Source organism: Phyllostomus hastatus, unplaced genomic scaffold, assembly GCF_019186645.2.
Source record: "Phyllostomus hastatus isolate PE091 unplaced genomic scaffold, TTU_PhHast_1.1 phas_scaffold_129, whole genome shotgun sequence".
NCBI lineage: Eukaryota > Metazoa > Chordata > Mammalia > Chiroptera > Phyllostomidae > Phyllostomus > Phyllostomus hastatus.
The window spans coordinates 22,388,667-22,410,218 of NW_025334009.1; the positions used below are offsets into that span (position 1 = coordinate 22,388,667).

The following is a 21,552-nucleotide window of genomic DNA, read 5'->3' on the forward strand; positions in this document are numbered from 1 at the left end:
CACACTGCTGAAAGGAAGGACCAGCTGCTCAGGATAGCAATCACAGCCCCTGCCAGTTTTCTAAGCCACTTCTCCCACCTCCTTCCATATACTTTATTATCTGGGCGAAGGGGTCTAGTATTCCTCATGCTTTTCTGCCTTCACTGTTTCACCTTAAGTGTCTATCCTTCTTACCTCTGTCTGATGAAATCATATCACGTTTAAGGTTTATGTTAAATGATCTCCCTTCCATGAAGTCTCCCCAGGTCCCGCTGCCTTTTGAACTCTCTGTGGTAACGCAGAAGGTCTGACAGAAGCACCGCTGTTGAGTGTGGTTGGTAGGGTACATGAATGTCTTGCATAACATGGATAGCTATTTGAACATTTCACCTAAAATGTCATATGGTATGCTTGAGTGTGATATGGTTACGTTACACAATTACATGCTTATGATTTTGTAATAAAAGATTTTTATGTAATAATAAAGGGATGTTATTTGTGCTGGACCCTGCATTTGGTACTGGAGGTAGCACCAGTGGTTGCATAATATGGTGTTTATTGTCAAATTGCTCTTTCAAAGCAGGAACCATATTAGATGCTGTTCACTCCCAGGAAAGGCCTTTACCATGGTGAAAGCTTATTAACACTTGCTCATTTACAATAGCGGGATGAGTGTTTAAGTCCAGATGAAACCATGTAAAGAGAGAATTAAATCAAGCTAACATAGTCCTGTAAGCTGTGATACAACATACCTTTTGGTACATTGATTATATTTCTTTTTTATTTCTTTGTTCCTGGCATTTGCTTTTCTTGGCTTGCTTTATCTATTAGCCTGATAAGCAATTTAACTACTTGATATAATACACACTTGAACAGCGCTGCATATCAGCAAAAGTCAACAACTGGCTCACAGGAGGAATAGACTGCCCCTTAGAGGATGTTACTTTGCATCTCCTGTCTAAACAACGGTGTGTTGGTGGGCTGGTCACCCTGGATTATTTTTTTGATCTTCCCTTGAGATCACATACAGTGGCAAATTATCAATCTCTCTCTACATGTTCATCAGCATTAGCATTTCTTATGATTTTCTCAATAGTAATACTCAATGAAAATGATGATAGTCTAGTACCTGTAGGGTATTTTATCCTTTTGCCTTGTGTTTATAATTTATTTGGCTTCTGAAACTTCTTGTAAAACAGTCGCTTAGCCACTTGTTTTTTCAGATCATCTTACAAATAGGTAGTATCTCAGCTGGTCGTAGAAAGCAGGTTTATTTTCTTTGTTTGCAATTCAAAATGTGGCCCTTAGATCAGTGGCCATTAGAAATATTGATGATCTCAGTCTCTACTCCAGAACTATTGAATCAGAATCTAAACTTTAACAAGATCCCTAGGTCATTTTCTGTGCCCAGTGAAGTGTGAGACATGCCCCTTAAAGTCTAGAATGGGGCAACAGTGGGTATCATTTTCTTTGACTTTAATTTGTTGATGAGAGAGAGAGAGAGAGAGAGAGAGAGAGAGAGAGAGAGAGAGAGAGAGAGGAATGGGGAACAAGAGAGAGACATTGATTTGTTGTTCCACTCATTTATGCTTCCATTGGCTGATTCTTGTATGTGCCCTGTATAGGAAGATGTTCCAACCAACTGAGCTACCTGGCCAGGGTGAGGATATCTCTTTCATTCCCAGGGTACAGAGTACTGTACTGAGTGTGAGTGTGTGTGAGAGGAATGATGGAGGGAGGGAGGGACAGAGGGAGAGAGAGAATGGATGGATGAATCATATGAGAAAAGAAAAATCTCAGTAGGATATGGGTCCCTCAAAAGGGGTGAGCACTTTGGTTTTGTGGAGGAGGGACTTTGCATTCGCAATAGCACTTTGTATCTGTTCTCCAAGGTTATGAAGATGAACTGTTATTAAAAAAAAAAAAGGAGGGAGGTGGTTTTGTCAGGTGTTGTACTCAAACAAGGAGGATAAAGGACCTGAGCACCAAAGAAAAGCCCCTTTCCTGAGTCCTTTGAGGCAGCTCACTGGAACACATTTCCACTATTTCTAGTTTCTGGATGTATTATTTCTCCTCCTCGCGGTTTCCCTTAACACCCATGATCCATTTGCTCCAGTAAAGCTAGTTCCTCGCCTCCCGGTTTCTTTCCTCCTCAGCTCTCTGCCTCTCTCGTTGCACCCCTGAGCCCGGCCCCTCCCTCCCTGGCGAGGCTTGCACCGCTCCCCGGCGTTGCACCTGAGGCTGGCGCGGGGCTCTGGACGCGTGCGGAGCGCCATGGGCGCGGAGGAGGCAGAGGCGCACTGACTGCCAACTCCAGCCCGCCAAGAGACAGTGTGAGCAACGCCTCAGGGACCATTCTGGGCGGCCACAGCTCACGACTTGCTGTGACCACCGCCGCGGAAGCTGCGAGTGGGCAACTGTGTGCCCCCAGGGACAGCCAGTCCGGGCTGCAGCTCCTCCTGGATGCCAGGGCCAGGGCGCCAGGCGGCAGCCAGCAGGAGGATGAAGGGCTCGGTGGGAGGAAAGAAAGAAAAGCTACTGGGGGCACCGAAAGCTCAGCCCAGCCAAGGTAAGTTGAGTGCAAAATTGGTGTCTAGGCTCCGGCTAAGGCTGAGGGATTGGCTAGGGTGCTGGATAAGACTCTGGGGTTGCGCCTCTGTGGGATGGGAGGCGCGCGTGGAGCGGGCATTTGCACCATCCAGATCCGGGACCACCCCGACCCCTATACCCGCACCATCCGTCTGCACCCCTGCCCCTGTTGCTCAGGGAGAGAAGAGATGTGAGTGCTGGGGCCAGAGTACAGAGTGCAGAGCTTAGGTTCTCCGGATGCCAGACGCTGCAGAGGACCAACGGGGCAGCTGAGGCAGCAGCGGGGGAAGGCAGGCAGGCGACAGGGTCAGCCTGTCTCTGGCTGGAGTTGAGGGCTGGGCCACCGAGGACGGACGCCCTGCCGCCTGTTTCCTATTGGGTGTGTGCATGGTGCGCTCTTTCCTTGGGAAACCTGACGAAGTTATAGGGCTAAGAAAGCACAGTGGGCTAGCTCCTTCCCTCTTCTTATTTTCTTATTTAAAAAAATTTTTCGTAGGGGTGTACACAGTCAGAGGGCAGTGTGAGAAGCTACTGAGTTATAGGAAGCCTAGCTCCAGGAATCACACTGATATTTAGGGTGGGTTTGGGAGGCTGAGGATGAACCAGTGCCCCTGAATCCAGTTGCCCTCCAGGTCCGGAGACCCATTAACAGAGGGTGCAGAGGGTCTGCGTACCTTGTGACGTCTTGGATTTGGGGAGAAAAGTTTTATTGTAGGTGAGAACTGCAGTTACAGGAAACCCACTACTCCTAATATGGTGTCACCCCTCATGAAATGTCCAGTTCCCAGTCTGTCTCTCTTATAACTCAGACCTACAGCACCATGCATTTCTGGTGGCTTGCGTTTATGTGTGTTCTAGCCTGAGCTGTGGCTAAAATAACGCGTGATGTGGCATTCTGGGTGTTTGTGTCCAAATTCTGAAACCTTGAACTAAGAAAGAAGACTGCCCTACATTCTCTAGGTGTAACTAAGAACCCGTGAGCTGATGCTTTTCTGTGACATTCCCTGGTGCTTCTGGGATGTGATGGGGAAATTTCTCTCTCTTGTCTTGAGGCTGTTTGCTAGTTAGCCTGTTAAATGTGTCTTTCACGTGTCCACTCAGTTCTGGTTCACCATGTTCCCTGAAATAAACTGGAAAGGTGAATCTCCCTATGGGGTCCACACCGCCCTTGCCCTGCACTGAGTAATTCAGTGACTTCACTGAGGTCCCTAAGCATGAAAGGCAGATATGGGTCATTTCAAATTATGTAGATTGATGCAGCACAGCATGTCTGGGGTTTGCTGCAATTTCTTCCTATTTCCTCCAGATGTTCCTCCGAAAATTAACTTGAGCACTCTATTCATGGAGCTTACATATAGACTGGGGGAATGGGCAAGCATTTTGAGTAAATGTGTTACCCAAGATTAAAGTAAATGAAGTGTTGGAAGCACTCTGAGATAGGATAAAGAGGCCTATGCCGACATTTAGGGCTTCTGGACTATTTTAGCTCTATTACAGAGTGGCTCAAGGACTTTTGGGGTCATTTAATAATAATAGTAGTAATGGTAGTAGTAGTAATAATAATATCTAGCATTCATTTCCCTTTTGCTGTATATCATTCAGTGTGTTAATGGCTTTACGGCCCCTGCAAATGCCAAACAACCCCATGAAGGCAGCAACTTTACCATCTCCATTTAATGGATAAGGAAAAGGGAGCCTTAGAGATGTTAAATTAGAAAAAAAGTTGCAGAGTTAGAGTCCAAGATTGCTGGACTCCAAGGCAATTTCTTGAGCCACTATACAGCCTCTATGAGCCTCATTTGAAAAGTGAGAGGATGACCTCCCTAAGTTCTAAGTCTCATAAAAAATTAGTACAGAGATGATAATATACGCTGATTCCTCCACAACTATTTCAGATGTTTAATTTCACAGAAATGTAGAGCTTGAGACTTGAATTCAAATAAATTTGCATGGCATTCATGCAGTTTGGCTTGCTGGCTCTAGAGAGGGCTAGATGCTAAGCAAGGTCTTGGTGTTCCCCTTGACAGTGTCCCTTCCTTGAGCTTCTTTATTGTAAATCAATAGTATTATATTAGAGCCATGCTTTTAACAATGTGTGATTTATGACATCAAATATACCTGGTGCTAACATCACATTTGCATGACCCCAAAGAGTTCTCCTGAGGTCTACCTGGACACTTTCCTGTTTCAGTTAGCTAATAATTAATGCTCAGATCCTAAGATGTTGGATTTCTAGTAAAAGATACCAGCAGATTGTTTTAAAAGGTCCTTTCCATTTCAACAGCATTTTCAAAACAATTACACCCCCTGTTGTGATTTGCTATTTACTAGGTGTATCAAAAGTTCAATAATAAAAAATGTTTGCAATTCAACAAAATATAATGTTTCACCTATAATAACAACTCCAGCTAAAAGATTCATATCTAATTTAGGACTTATTTTATTCAAAATTTAATTAAGATGTTTCATATCTTTTTGTCAAGTGCATGTAGGTAGCTGAGTACACATCTTCCATTATTTCTTGTATTCTCCAACTCTATAAATCCATAACTTATTATTCTTGAGATAAGGTATAGTCATGCCTTTCTAAATACTTTGAGGTTTTTAAAACTAATAGCAAAAATGGAGAATAAGGTACACTTGTCATATTTCTTCACAAGCCATAATTGTGCTTGTTTTGGGAAGAGTGCTATACTTTAAGTCACAGATCTGGTTTGCCTGCGCATGAACGGAATTACCAAATAAAAGCATAGGCATTGACTGGGACACTAACAATATTAATATCTAAGATGTGGGAGCAGCTTTGGGAATACAGAGATACTTTGAGAAGTTAAAGGTATTTTACTAGGTTTCATTACAGTTACATACTGCCTTATTGTTTTCAAATCAAAGTACATTTTTTTGTTCCATTAAACTAGTATTGTTTGCCATGATTTCCCTTTTGTTTTAGGGTTAAATTGTGTTTTCTAGTAGTAACTTAGCATTGCATGAAGTAGAAATTTTGTGTCTTCTGTTGATATAGCTGAAGTGTTTTAAAAAATCATATTTTTGCCTAACTACCAGAAACAATACATTTTTGAATATGTAACGATTTCAGCAAAAATGTAAAAATAGCATAGTAATGACTTGCCTAGACATTTTGTTTATTTTTAGAAGTAGATAATTAAGTTTTTCTAGTGGCTAACCTTTCATTTTATTACTAAATTATTAAACTAATTGTAAACTTAAATTTTTGAAAAATGTTTTATGGCAGTAGGAGTCTTATAAGTGAGTTAACCTTATAATCATATGAAAATATTTTCTATGTTTTAGAAATTTTCTAAATTCCATATAATAATAATAATACTTTTTTTTGGATATCACTTGGTGATTTGAACAACCAGATTTTTGAAAAACAATTTAAATTTAATGTCTGGGTCACATTTACATCATAGATTGAAAAAATTGATATTGAAAAAGGATTTGTAATTTTGAATGTTTCAAGAGCTTAAAGTCAAGGTGGGTAACACTTCTTAGTTTTTTGACAAAGTTTACAAAATGAAAGTTCGAATAAATTAAAGCCTGTGGGTTGAAAATGAAGCAAGCACTTAAATAGCCTCTTAGGAAATGAATATCAGCTCAAATAGAGTACATGCCTAAAATTCATTAGTGGACTTTATCTTTGGAACAAGTGGTTAACACATTGTAGATTATTTTTACAAAGTTATGCTACATTAAAAATGTATTAATTTATATTTTCTAGGGCCTGTTAAAATTAGCAATAACTCCCCTTTCTGGAACAACCCAGCCTTAATTCTTTTTTTTTAAAATTGCAAAGAGAGGCGGAGATGATTCAAATTCCTTCACAATGACTTTATCCCATTGTAAATGTGATCCTAATCGTATCCAGACAGTTCTGTACCACTTGTAGTGTTTTGTCCAGATTAAGGATGGGTTTCCAAGAAACCAAACCAACTGACGAGCCTGTAGAAAATAACAGAATGCAGTTCTAGATTGGGAGAGGGACCTCTAGACTGTTTAATGACTTTATTACTCTGCCTATAGTGTCATACAACATGTATTTAATTTTTTGCCTATTAGGAACATAAACGGGTAGTTCTCCATGATCTATTTAAGAGACTATCTACCAAAACAAGCAAGCATGCATGCTTCCTAAATAGGTCTTTAAGTGAAAAGTTTGCAATAAAGGAGAATGTGTGCTTTTCTTCCATGCAATTATGTAGCCCATCTTCAAGCAAACAGTACTGATTTTGGCATATTTTGATTACCCATTAAACCTGTCTGTCTCTATGAGAGGAAAAAAAACATTACAATGAAGTTTTAGGTAGATCCATTTGAGGATTTTCCTAAGGGTTTTTCATAATGTGGGGTCACATGTTCTTTGTTTAGTTTTTTTTGTGTGTGTGTGTGTGTGTATGATCTTGTCATGTGTTCTGTTTTTATATCTAAGAAATTATTTGCTACTTTTATAATGTATTATTAAAAATTATTAGAGATCTTGTTTTCCTTTAACAATGCCTCATCTACCCTCAAATGAAATGAAAGAAAAATTAATGAAATGTATTTTACTCTATTTTTACTTAAACACATGAAACTCCAGAACACATTTTGAAAAATCTAGCTTTTAAAACTGCATTTGAGAACAACTTCTAGAAGTTAGTCTTAGTGTACTAAATCTAACGAGATCACTTAGAGTTTAAAGCATAAAGGTTACAGGTACTGGATTGATAACTCAGGTGGTTTCAGTTTTACATGCATTGTAAAATTTGACATTAAAGTCACAGAGACAAATAGTCATTTAACATGGGGTAGTGTTTAAGAGTGTGAACTAAGGAACTAGAATGCCTGGGTTTGAATCCTTGCTCTGTTCCTTATATGCTGTGAGGATTTAGTGAGCTTTTTGTATGTCTCTTTGCCTCAGTGTCCTCATCCATAAAATGGTGTTAATAAATAACCTCTCATGAGTTGATTGAAGACTCATGAAGATAATATCTATAAAGTGCTTCAAAAAGTGTCCAGTACAAAGTCAATATGCCTTAGATGTTAGCTATGCTTAATCATCATCATGTAGTACTTTCCTGTGACTACTGAGCCAAATTATCTCAAACTTGGTGTCTTAAAATCACAGAGATGTATTCTGACACAGGGCTGGAGATCAGAATTCTGGAGTCAGTGTCACTGGGCTAAAGCCAAGGTATCAGCAAGGCTGTGCTCCCTCAGGAGGTTCTGGGGGAGAATCTGTGCCCTGCTCTTGTTGTTTTGGGGGCTGTGGGCATTTTTTGGTGTGTAGTCACATCCCTCCAGTCTCTGCCTTTGTCTTTCCATTGTCTTCTCCTCTGTGAGTCTAATCTCCCTCTGCTTTTCTCTTATAAGGACATTTGTGATTACAGTGAGGTCCTACCCTGAAAATCCAGGGTGGTCTTCAATTTTAAGATCCTTAACTTAATTACATCTACAAACACTCTTTTCTCAAATAAGGTCACATTTATAGGTTCCAGGGATTAACATCTGATGTATGGGGGGCTGGGAGTGAGGGGAAAGGATGGGAAGGCTATGCAAATTATTTTGCCAACCACAATCATTATAATCATATTTTTAAACTCTGCTAGATGTATGAAAAGATAGAAAAACCAACATAAATAAATTGTGTAAAATGAAGAAAGGGCCAGAAATTTCACATATTTTTAAATTACATTGCCTTAGGTTCAACTTTTAACTGTATTTTGGATCAATGATATCAGCAGAATTAATTATTTTCCTTTCACTTTAACATAATTCGGTCAGTAAATATTTGAGGCGTGATTACTATGTGCTTAGAGAATGATAGTGCTAAGTATGTCAATGTTGTCAGGCAAAGTAAGGCCCTGGGCTCATGCAATGTTTGCATGCAAGTAACTGTACTACCCTAGACAACTACTTCCTTTTAACAAGTAGCTTTGTTGAGTATAGTTAGTTCTTTATGCATAACCTCAAAATTTTTGGAGCAAAGAATTGCTATTAAATTAACTTTAAAGATAAGAAACTGAATCAACTAATATGCATATACGTAGGAAGAGACCACTTTTGAACTCTGTTCCTTCTGGTTATATGTCATAAGCCTTGAAAGAAAACAAAGATTCAGGAGCAAATTTAACAAAATAAGTAAAAATTAATTTTCAGAAAGATAAACCACATGAAGTAATTAACTAGAAATATTAACTCATGAGATGTCCTGGTTAACTGGACTTTTGATTTAACAGATAAATTAAGAAACTTTCTTTGGAATTGTTAATTTTTATATATTTTTTTCTAAAATAGAATAAGTCAATTATTGGCTTTAAGGAATAGATTTTATGTTTTTATTTATTTTGAACTTATGTTCTCCAACTTTTAAATTGTAGTAAAATACACATAACATAAAATTTATCATCTTAACAGTTCAAAGTGTACAGTTCAGTAGCATTAAGTAAATTCATATAGTTGAGCAACCACCACCACCACATATCTCCAGGTGTTTTTTCTTATAGCCAAAGTAAAACTCTACCCTCATTAAATCACTCCCATTCCACTCCCCCAGCCGCTGGCAACCACCATTTTACCTTCTGTCTCTATGATGGACTATCTAGTGCCTTATCTAAGTGGATTCATACAGTATTTGCTTCCATATGACTGGCTTATTTCGCTTAGCATAGTATCCTCAAGGCTCATCCATTTGTAGCATATATCAGAATTCCCTTCCTTTCATGGAAGGAAACACTCAATTGCTTGTCTGTACTATATTTTGCTTATTAATTCATTCATCAATGGACACTTAGGTTGCTTTCCTTTTTTGGGTTTTTTTCCTGTTGCCAGTAATGCTGGTATGAACATGCATGTACAAATATCTCTTCGAGGCTACATTCAGTCCTTTTGGAATATATCCAGAAGTGAAATTGCTGGATCCTATGCTCATTCTATTTTCAGGTTTTTGAGGAACCACTGTGATGGTTTTCTCATGGCTGCACCATTTTCCATTCCCAAGCCACAAGGGCTCCTTTCTTCAGTGCACACCAACAGTTATTTTCCACTCATTGTTTTAAATAGTTTTCACTGTGAGAGGTAGTATCTCACAGTGATTTTGTTTTGTGTTTCCCTAGTGATTAGTGTGTTGAATATCTCTTAATGTGCTTATTGACCATTTATTTGTATCTTCTTTGTTCAAGTCCTTTGCTCATTTTTGAATTGGGTTGTTTGTTTATGTTGTTATTGTTGAGTTTCAGACATTCCCTGAATAGATTTGTAATTTGTGAGCATTTCCCCTCCTGTGGGTTGCCTTTTTACTCTGTTGAGGGTATCTTTTGATGTAGAAATTTAAAAATATTTTGAAATGTTTTATTTACCTATTTTATTCTTTTGTTGCCTGTCACATCTAAGAAATCATTGCCTTTTCTTTACCTTTTTTTGGTAACTGGTTTAAGATCTTTTAAAAACAATATCAAATATGCTAAATTAAATAAAGCACAAAGGACTAAAGAATGAATAAACTACAATTATAGATGAAAATATGAATAATTTCACAAATGTAATATTGACCAGAAAAGGCCAAAAAGTCCAAATAGCTTGATTCTGGTCAAATGGAATTCATAATTAAGCACAGCTATCTTATGAATACATCAGTTATTGGTAAGGAAGGAGGCAAGTTACAGGAAAATATCCTGTTTACTGATGCTGATGTCAATTACATTATCCGGTCACTTGTAAAAGTTTTTCAAGTTGTACATTTGATGTATTCACTTCTCTGTATTCGAATTATACTTCAAAAAAAATTTAAGACAAAGCAATTAGTCATTGAGAGCATATGACAAATAGAAATTTCTGGAAGAGTAAGAAAGGTAAATAAAGATGTAATTCAACATATGTTCTAAGGGAGTAGAAACATGAAAACTTGGTCCATAAATTTGGCCCTTGGTTTTTAAATAACCATCAGTACTTTCTTGTACACGAAAAAATAAAAACATTCCTTGTGCTGAGACTAAAGAGAATTTTCCCCATGAATCTTCATGATGAGGGAACTGAACGGTGCAGTGAGATATCCTTGTTAATGTAGCAGGGACTGTACAGGAATCATTTTTACAAAGGATAGAGCAGTTTACTTATTGGGATGACTTCTGGCCTGGTTAAATTCAAACATTTTGAAGTTTTTAGAAGGATGGGAGGGCTACATACCCCTTAGACCAGGGGTGTCAAACTTGTTTTCACCTGGAGCCACATCAACCTCAAGGTTGCCTTCAAAGGGCCGAAATAATTTTAGGACTGTATAAAAGTAATTACTCCTTATCTGTTAAGGAGTTGAAATTACATTCGGCCCTTGGAAAGCAACCGTGAGGTTGATATGGCCCCTGGTGAAAATGAATTTGACACCCCTGCGTCAGACAAAGCTTCATAAATATTACTCCCTTTAATGATACTTTTAGCCATGATTTTATGGCAGCTGGAGCCCACTCACTTTGACAAAGTCAGAGTGCCAATATTCTTTGTGATAAGTTAAAAGTTGGAGCCAGCTTGACTCTGGGGAATCTAAGAAAATGGATACCTTGTAGGAATGGTAGGGGTATCTCTGAGATGAGAACAGTGGGCATGTCCAGATTTGCCTTAAGAATTAATGAGTTGCATACAGTGACCCAACTTGGATTTCACTTGATATTTTAATTTCTCACAGGTCTCTCTGAGCATCGATGATCTAGAGGATAATAAGATATAATCCAAAGTAATAATCTCATTATAACAGGGATTGTAATTCATTCATCTTTCTACCTCCTGCAATGCTTGTCATTGCTTTGAACAATGTAAATGTCCCTAAACATTTGTTGAATGAATACGGGATTGAATTCTGCCATGTGGTAGACAACACTAGTAGAAAATTAAGCAAAATTGTTATCAGATTCTAAAGATACTCTGAAAATGGCCTTAAAAATAGTGTGATAATCTGTCAGATTTTGTTATACCTTTTCATTTGCCCTCCTAAGTAAAGTAGACACAGTTTAACTTACTGATTAATTTATGGCTTCTAGTAAGTTGAGTAAAAAATGTTAGCATGTTATAAAAAAGAATTTGACTTTAGGAAGTTGCTTTTAAAATACTATTTTCATTTCTTATAGATTTTGGTGAGCACTTTGTATTTGTAAAAATTCCTTTTTTAACATTACTGGTATAATTCTTAATTGTTTATTAATCATAAATCATAAATATAAATTGTCTGATGCCAATGCATTGTTCTCTGACTCTTCATAAATAAAATAACCAGAACAACTTAACCTGGTCACATGATACAGGGAAAAATAAAAATGTTTTCTTTTTTTAGATCATAAATTAGAATGTCGTTTCAATTTAAATTTTCAAAAGTTGAAGAGAAACCACTCAGGACTCTAGGGAAGTCGAACAAAGAATCTTTTATTGAAAGATTGCCTTTAACAAGTGTAAAAGTTTCGTTAATAAGGATTATTTTTAGCACGCATAAGAATTTGAGAAAAACCAAGTGATATTTAGGATAGAAAAGATTGCCATTACAGATGATGATATGCACATTTCTATGTCCATTTAGAACAAAACAATTTTTTTATCTTTTCCTTTTAATGCACTTACTTAAACCTTACATTGAAGTAGTTGTTCACAGAATTTTGAGAAATTATGTAATTTCTCATTTCTTCCCACTGATTAGGTGGGTAGGTGTTACTATTAGCCACATTTACTTTTTATTTATTTTTTTAAGATGAGGGAACAAAACTAAAAAAGGTCAAGTGATTTTGCAAAGCCAAGTAACTTTGAGGTGACACAGTTGGATCGTGAAGTAACCATGTCTGACTCAAAGCCTCAGCTTCTCTGTGCTACCCTGAATGGTTTCTGTTTTCTTTCCATGTACACAGGGAAATAGCTTCTGTTAAGTTTATAAGACACTGAAGTGATTTACCAGAGGGAAATGATAGTCTATGAATGGAATGGAGATGAGAACCATCAATAAACAACATTATTAAGGGACCACTGATGAGACATTCATCTGAAAATTACTCCAAACACTACTGTAATATAGGCTTTATAGCCATATTCAGATTTGCTGTGAAGATAAACTAATTTTATGCAAATACTAAAGTGACTGTAACAGGTATTTTGTATACCTTGCTGTGGTCCTTAAGGAAAATTGTTAGGACCATTAATAAGTTTCTAAACTGATTAAGCTAATTTGATGATCCAAAAGGAATCTTCCTATAAATTAATGCTGCCTATTACATGCTGATTATAGCACATTGCTTGCTTTCCATGCCCAAGTTTAAGTTTCCAGCCCCTGCATTTTTGTGCTTTCCCACTTGTTGGCTTTCCATTTGGTCTTGCCACATCAAAACAATGAATCATCTTGTCCATTAGCTGAATTTGGAAACTCTGTGCTATTCGATGAATTTGTTTCCCCCTCGTTCCTTTGATTATTTGAAACTTGACAACTTAACTACTTTCCCAAATGTGTTTGTGATGCAACATCAACTGGTTATATTTTGAGCAGCAAAAGGTGGCAGTGTGTTTTTTCATCCTTTTAAATCAAATGGAATATTTTAATAACCGCCATTTTGTATTTCAAAATAATAAAAGGCTTAAGGTAATAACAGTCAGTAATCTCTAGAGGGACAGCATAATCAAATAGTATTAGAAGGCTCTCAATTTTTATAACCTGAAGGAAACAAATATGTGTCAGCTGAATGATCACCTTGATTATCAGAGTCTCAGAGGAATACAAAGCTATTCATTTTTATTTCATGAATTCCCACTAAAGAAGACCCAAAACACTGAAGTTGAATTGTAGTTTCTTTGTTTCTAACAGCTAAAGCATGTGGTGAACAGAGGGACACACGGTGCGACAATGTAGGCCAGCTCAGTGTCTTTCCTGCTCCCTACAGCGAACAGGGGCATGCAAGAGCATTGGCATTTGTCCCATTTTGAAAGAATTTTTAAGACTTTATGTCATTGCTTTGTCATTTAAAATAAACATCAATAAGCCTTGGTGTTGGTTCACTTGGTTGGAGTGTCATCCCGTATACCAAAACTTGCGGGTTCAACTCCCTGTCAGGGCACACACTTAGGTTGCAGGTGACATCCAAGGTCAGGGCATGTATGGTAGGCAACCAATTGATTTTTCTCTCTCAGATTGTTATCTCTCTCTCTCTATTTCTCCCTCTCTCTCTCCCCCTATCTCTTCCCCTTCCCCTCTTCCCATCCCCGCTCTCTAAAATCAAACTTATCCTTGGGTGAGGATTTAAATAAACAGCAATGAATCTTGGAAGTTGGCTCTTACTTAAGTGTCAATAAATAATCTAATAAATGATGATAGTAATGAATCATTGAAATCTGGTTGAGTGTCATGTGTATAGACAACATGGGGAAGTATGTCCTTTAGGGAACTCCCATGCACCATGCAATACTTGCATTGCCTGGAATTACAACTATGGTGTTAGTTCCATGAGTATGGCTGTGTGTGTCTGGGAGTGTAATGTGTGTCTACAAACTAAAGTACTTTGGAAGTCATTGAGAAGTTAGTTTGAGGAAGGCTTGGCATACTTTTGTGGAAAATCATAAAAGTGGTCTAGTCTGTAAGAATAAAATTACCAGGCTTTTAGTCTAGTGAAGGCATATTTAGTTCTTGCTTTATTAGTTCCTGAATTTTTTTAGAAAATGAAAGAATTTCAACTGTGAATACTTTCCAAGATAACACTGGAAATGTCACCAAAGAGGATCTTCTTAAAGCCAGTTAAGTGGCTGTGACTCTTAACAATCACAGGAACCCCAACCTCATCGTGTCCTGTGGCTCACAACTCTGTTCTTCTTGCCATTCAAGTAAGAATGTTGCCCCACAAAGAAGTTTGAAAGCTTAGCTCATCATTATAATTACTTTTTTATTGAATATTATGCTAACACATATACCTAATTTTGTCTTATAACCTCTGTAAAATATTATTCGTATGTCCAAGCCATGTAAATGATATTACACAGGACATTTGTTCACTTGCATACAATTTGTAACTAGTTTCCTTGCCAATGAGACACTTATTCTCTCCATAGGCATCATTTCCTAGCATTGCTGCTGGTATTCCCATTGTCATCTTAGACTGGGTTCATCATTTTGTCCTAAATTCAGTGCTTCCTGACTAGATGCTTTCTTTCCACACCAGTGCTGTTTTAACTATTTCTGTACATTTCCACACAGCAGAAACTTACCTTGGACTTACCATATTTTGCAATGAATGCCTTGTTATCATTCAGACATTTCTAATCAATGGGAATTTAAAAGAGGTGCTGTGCTTAGTATCATGACATTTCATTTTCAGGTTTTACCATGGCTGGGAGACCATCTGGGGGACCGATACTAACTCCCATCAATATACACAAGTCAGCCCAGCATCTGCAAATAGCCAAGGAAGATTGAGCCACATTTCTGGCCAAGTGCAAAGCTGCCTATTTTGATTTTTAAAGGATAATACCCACTCATTTCAAAGGGGGTATTAGATCTATGAGACATAAAGATCTCTTAGAATTTGTACCATATATATATATAGTGTCTTCTAACACTATCCAATGATAGTAGATCTAAAATGGCCACTGGTAGAAGTCATTCACAACAATGTTTATACTTTGTTCTCAATAATTAAGTCAAAATGGTCAACCATAGTTTTATATATTTTTTTGTTGTAGGGAGTTAAGCATCACACTTTTTACTGGGTATCAGAAAGAGGTCATCTGCTTGCATTTTCTAGGTTCCTGACCTGGATAGGTTGCCAGATGGTTTGTGGGCTCATGATATTGCATCACAAAGTCATATAGATGGTTCTGATAACTGGGAATGAGTGTATTCTTTTGCCATTTAAAATTTCAGTTCCAAATGGACATCCATTCTCAATGCTTCTCAGTCATTCTTCTAATCCTCGGTAATGCCCTTCCTCTAGAGGCATTCTAAATTTTGTCATGCATTTCAAGTCTTTGTTCAATGCCTGCTCCTACATTCAGAATATTTTCTGGCTTCTGCTCTGCAGATGAAATAAGGACTGCTAGGCAGGCACATCTTCAGCTTTTCCTTCTTCCATTATCCGTCACAGCTTTATTTATAACCATCATAATTCACATCTCTATCTCTAAAGGATTGCTGTCCAAAATCCCACATCTATTTTATGATCCCATTCCTGGTGCCTCCTAAACATTTCATCAATTACTCATCCCCTGTCTTAAAACTTCACTCTTTCCTGCCATCTGTTTTCTCTCCAGACTTGCTGTACTCTCCTTCCTCTATAGAATAACTTAAGCTGCTGTCCTAAATCTCTCCCTAGAATCATTGTCAGTCTTTTGGAAAGGGCATTGTCCATACACGTCCTTCACTTTATCACCTCGATTTGCTGTATTTCTGAAATACTTTTGAGTGATTACACATAAACGTTATGTAAACTTCAAAAGTCTCTTTTCAGTATTTCCTCTTCTTGAACAGGCTAAAATATGTTATGCTGCTATATGTCCTTGCTACTCATTCAACAAATAATTACTGAGTTCCCAGTGTAAATTCTGAAAATACAGATAAGATTCAACATTTTCTTTCCAGGAACTCAAAGTGAACTGAGAAAGAAGGAAATAAATAACTTAAAATAGAACATATCAAATCCTTGTTGTGATTAAATCTGTTTATAATATTTCTTCTTTCCCTATTCTCAATTACTTGGAAAGATTGAAGTACTCTCTAGCCATCCCCCCAGCCCCCTGCTGACCCTGCCAAAGTAAGGTTATAACATGTTATTCACTGTGGTCATGAAAATGAGAAACTAAGTGCTGTGTCTTAGGTGATGGAGGCTCTGATAACTTGAGACCATGAGTGAGGAGGACTTAGAATGGAGGATCGCTGACCTGAATGAACATGTAGCATGAGTAAGGAGTAAGTCATTATTTAAGTCACTTACATTTTAGGATTTTGTTACTGCAGCAAAACCTAGCATATCCTGACTGACACAGTGCCAGAGGAAATGTAAATAAAGTATTTTGAAAATATAACTCTTCACTTTGAAGCATTTATATCCACATCTTCAAACTTTCTACTACAAATGTCACCTTAAATTTACCATATTAAAAACCTTAAAAATATGGAAGTAATTGCTAAACAATAAGTAATGTCTTGCATGTAACTGGTAAGCAGTACAGGATGTGTGAGAAAATCATTTCACAACCAACTATAATACATTTCTTTATGTACTTGATATTGTAATTCATGGCTACTCTGAAGTTTGTATTTTCTTTTCTACAAACTTCTGGAAACTTAAAAGCATTTCAAATTCGCATAGAGATTTGTGGATAATGGTATGCTTTGGTCTATTTTTCTTCCTATTTGAAGGCTTTATTGTGTTAAGTCTGGAAAAGTACTATGTAATTATGTGTATGAACTCCTTGATAATCTCAGTGATGGAATTTTCTTTTTATGTGCTAATGCTTATTCCTGCACTTCTCATATAATTAATATGCTCACAATAACATCAGTTCTATTATAACTTGCTCTCTAATTTCCTATACATATTGAAGGGAAGGCATTGTCTGGATAGTAAATGTTTTACTCACTTAATAATAGTCTGACTTTGTTACCACTCTTACCTCTCACTTTTGCTATTTTATATCATATTTTCCTCTCTTAAATATTTCACCAAAGACTTAGTTGGCAATATATTCAATTACACATCATTCAGGATAACTTTGAATGGACTAAACTCAGAAATATCCAAATAGAATGGCCTTATCTCTGTTATGTGCTCCTGGGTGTTGTATGTTCTTCTCTCTTCATCTCTTATAAGATTAAATTGTAACAATCCTGTTTATGTGTCTAATGTATCTAATTTTCATACTTAAAACCATATACTTACATTTCCTTGAGATCTTAGCTAAAAGGACAATCAGTTGAGAAACAGAATTCTAGCATAGAAAGTGTACTAGAATCTCGTAAAAATGGAATTTCTGTGGTCATGAGGAAAGGACCACGCTGTGTTTGGCCCCTTTGTTCCTCAGGCCCTCCCTCCCTGCCTGTGGCCCTGCCCCTGAAGCCTCCATTTAAAACTCTTTCCTTAGGAATGAATGTGATACTGAAAGAAAAATCACAGAAAGATAACACTCAAAACAACAGTGTACCAAAAATTTTACATTCCGTATGCATCAAGATATATCTCTTTTACAATTTGCTGTTTCTGGTGAGGACCATTTTACAAATGCTCAATAATAATGCAAATCAGGGTATGTGTGAGGTCTAAATGCAGATGTTTTCATTATATACCATTTGTGTGGTTTGGCGTCTTGATTTCCATCTCCAGCTACTATTGGAACCCAAAGTAATTGAATCCCAAGCTGCTTAAGACATGCATATGTGCTTACACAGACTCATATGCACATATGACTGGTTATTATTCCATGTGCTTCCTACATGTTTGTTTTTTGGAAGGAACTCAAAAGTATTTGTAACATACACAGAAAACAGAAATACTGCTTAAAGGATAACACAAGAATGTACTAATTATGTAACTGTTTTAATACAGTTTTTATGTGTTGTAGTTTCTCTATTTCATGATTCAAAAATATGTTGTTCTTTGTCAACAGATCTCCTTTTAAATTTGTGACATGGTTGCATACTGTGTGTGCTAAAAAATCCTTTATTTGTTCCTTGGGGCAAGGACAAATCAATATTCTTTTCCTACACTCTACAGATGAATCAAAGTCATAATACATTTTAACTCACTTCATATTTGATTATGATATTCTTGTGGGTTTAATATTGTTTTCCTGATAATCTTCTGTTTTTTTTCAAAGATTTTTTTTAAGATTTTATTTATTTATTTTTAGAGAGGGAAGGGAGAGAGAAAGAGAGAGGGAGAGAAACATCAAATTGCGGTTGCTGGGGGCCATGGCCTGCAACCCAGGTATGTGGCCTGACTGGGAATCGAACCTGTGACACTTTGGTTCGCAGCCCATGCTCAATCCACTGAGCTACACCAGCCAGGGCTTTTTTTTTCTTTTTAATAGGGGATCTTTGGTTCATCATCTTGCTAACATTGTTCAGCTTCTCCTTAATTTTGGGGGATCCATTAAAATTCTTTAAGTGTTCATAGAGTTCACTGGCTTCTTAGTCTCCACTGATTTCTAGACTTTTTTTCTTCCCTCTCTTTTTATTGTTGTTCAAGTACAGTTGTCTCCATTTTCCCCTCACCACTCCCACCCACCCCAGCCATCCCCACCTCCCACTCTCAATCTTACCCCACCTTTGGCTTTGTCTATGTGTCCTTTATACCTGTTCCTTGATGACCTTTCCCACCTCCCCTCCCTGTTATCCTTTCTTACCTTCCCTCTGGTCACTGTCAGTTTTCTCTTTATTTCAATGTCTCTGCTTCTATTTGGCTTGTTTGTTTGTTTTGTTGATTAGATTCCAAGTATAGGTGAGATCATATGGTATTTGTTTTTCACAGCCTGGCTTATTTCACTTAGCATAATGCTCTCCAGCTCCATCCATGCTGTTGCAAAAGGTAGGAGCTCTCTTTCTTTCTGCTGCATAGTATTCCATTGTGTAAATGTACCATAGTTTTTTGATCCACTTATTTACTGATGGGCACTTAGGTTGCTTCCAGCACTTGGCTATTGTAAATTGTGCTGCTATGAACATTGGGGTGCATAGGTTTGTTTTGAATTGGTGTTTCAGGCTTCTTAGGGTATAATCCCAGCAGTGGAATTGCCAGGTCAAAAGGCAGTTTCATTTTTAGTTTTCTGAGGAAATTCTATACTGTTTTCCACAGTGGTTGCACCAGCCTGCATTCCCATCAACAGTGCACTGGGATTACATTTTCTCTACAAATTCGCCAGCACTTGTTTGTTGATTTGATTATGATGACCATTCTGACCAGTGTGAAGCAGTATCTCATTGTGGTTGTAATTTGAATCTCTCTAATGGCTAGTGATGCTGAGCATCCTTTCATATGTCTTTGGGCCCTTCTTAAATAGCTGCCACTCTGAGATTTTATTTCACTTTTGTATGCTCCTATTTTCTATTTCTGATAGATACCATGGTTTTCCTATATCTTACTGTTATTTTACTGGAATATATAACAAGCAGCTATGTTAGAAGGGATATGAATTATGTAAAATATGTCTGAGTCTTTGTAAAAGGTGACAACATATGTCCAAATCTTTAAAAATATGTATACCATTTGATATAACAAACAAATGAGAATTTCTTCTAATATGCATTTATTTTATTATAATGTTACAACACCAATAAAGACTTAATGATATTTCATAGTTGCAACTTTTTTGCAAGACAATAGAGACTATATACATGAGATAGCCTAAATTACAGGTGGCAAACACAAGGCCCACGGGCCGAATCTGGCCCTCCACCTTGTTTTATCCAGCCTGACACCTTGTTTCTACCCAGTGGCAGCCCCGAGCTCCCACTTAACTGTTTAGGAGTGGTTATATTTATATAGTCCTAAAATCACATTCAGCCCTTTGAAGGCAACCTTAATACTGATGTGGTCCCTGGTGTAAATAAATTTGACACCCCTGACCTAAATACATCTATTGACATTGAATTATACTCACTGTATGTAAGTACATAAAAGGAGTTACAATCAAATATTGAATCAAATTTCTATTCAATTTTAAATTTATATGAATGTAATAAAGCTTATAGATGGTGCTGTTCAGTAGAACTTTCTGTGATGAGGGTAATGTTATTTACCTGTTTCCTCAGGTGAGGCTCCATGACCCTCCACATAGAACTCCAGAGCTTTAACCAAATATAAGTCTGAAGTTATACAACACAGATAAATGACTCCTAATAATACAAAAGGATTTGCAGATTATGGAATTAGACTGAAATGTTTCTAGGGGAGCCTATTACCTAATGGAAAAGGAACTTTCATAGAAAATATTCAGTAGCAGTTTCTAGAACTATGTATACCCCCCAATTTTTACTGACAATATTTGTGAAGTAGATGAAAAGCTCAAACTGTATTACACTTCAATATTGCATACTTAACACTTGAGGCAGTCATATAGAAATCGTTAGTGACAGGAAATTTTGGAGACCTGTATAGTGACTGCATCCTTATCGGGTCAAGATGAAGCCACTCCTCTAAAAATAGGTTAGGCAGCAAGTACATTGCAGGAATCAAAGATCCAAAGAAGTCTCTTAATTTGGAATCCAAGAATCTAAAGACAACTCTCCCATCTGGGCTGCGAATTACATTTCTCACCTCAGAAGGTACAAACCTCAGACACACCATGTCCTCCACAGGAATAGGGTCAAATGGGTTGTGAAAATGGGGCTCTGCTCTCCTCAGTGGACATAAACTTGACCACAAACCCTTTGCAATATACTTTGGTGAACTCTGCTCATGTCTGTATTTGAATATGTTTATCAGCTTATTAGATGAGGAATGGAAGGGACTCCATAGATTTCAAGCAGGAAATTGGTAACTTCTGTCTTTTTTCTTCTTCAGGTTTTATTTCATATGTGCCTAGAGAAGTAAGGGTGGTCAACTCCCTCCGATGGGAAGTCGTTACAGACTTAGCCTTGCAGGGAGGAAGAAAGCTGTGGAGTCCATTGTGCTGTGATGTCTTTTCTTTCTTGCCTCCTGGAAAGGTCTGTGGCCGAGCTCAGATAAGGAAACACCCACATATTCCTTTTATTTGGCTCCTGTGAAAAACACAAGATAATCATACAAAATATCTATGAAAGAAAACCCCACTTCAGGGTCAGTGAGAAGAGCAGGAGCGATTCTTTTCTTTTTCTTCAAGTTGGCACCATTTTCATTCCATATTTGGGAGGAAAATTAGCTTAAATCTCTCAAATCTCTCACACTTAACCTGATTTTTGAATTGCATTTTTTGGAGGAGGAACTTAAACCTTGAGGGTATGAATTCTGTGAACCCTACAATAGTACCATTACTTGAGACCTCTGTTGAAGATACAAACTAATC

The 21,552-nt window shown here is 37.4% G+C and overlaps 1 protein-coding gene across 1 annotated transcript in view; it reads left to right on the forward strand.

Annotated features, from left to right (window-relative positions):
• The first annotated feature begins 2,337 nt into the window (after positions 1–2,337).
• ZNF385D (zinc finger protein 385D) overlaps positions 2,338–21,552 on the forward strand; it is a 749,898-nt gene continuing 730,683 nt past the window's right edge. Inside the window, exon 1 of the mRNA XM_045857166.1 lies at positions 2,338–2,548. Coding sequence (XP_045713122.1) covers positions 2,443–2,548 — 106 coding nt within the window. The 5' untranslated portion in view covers positions 2,338–2,442. The remainder of the gene's footprint in view (positions 2,549–21,552) is intronic.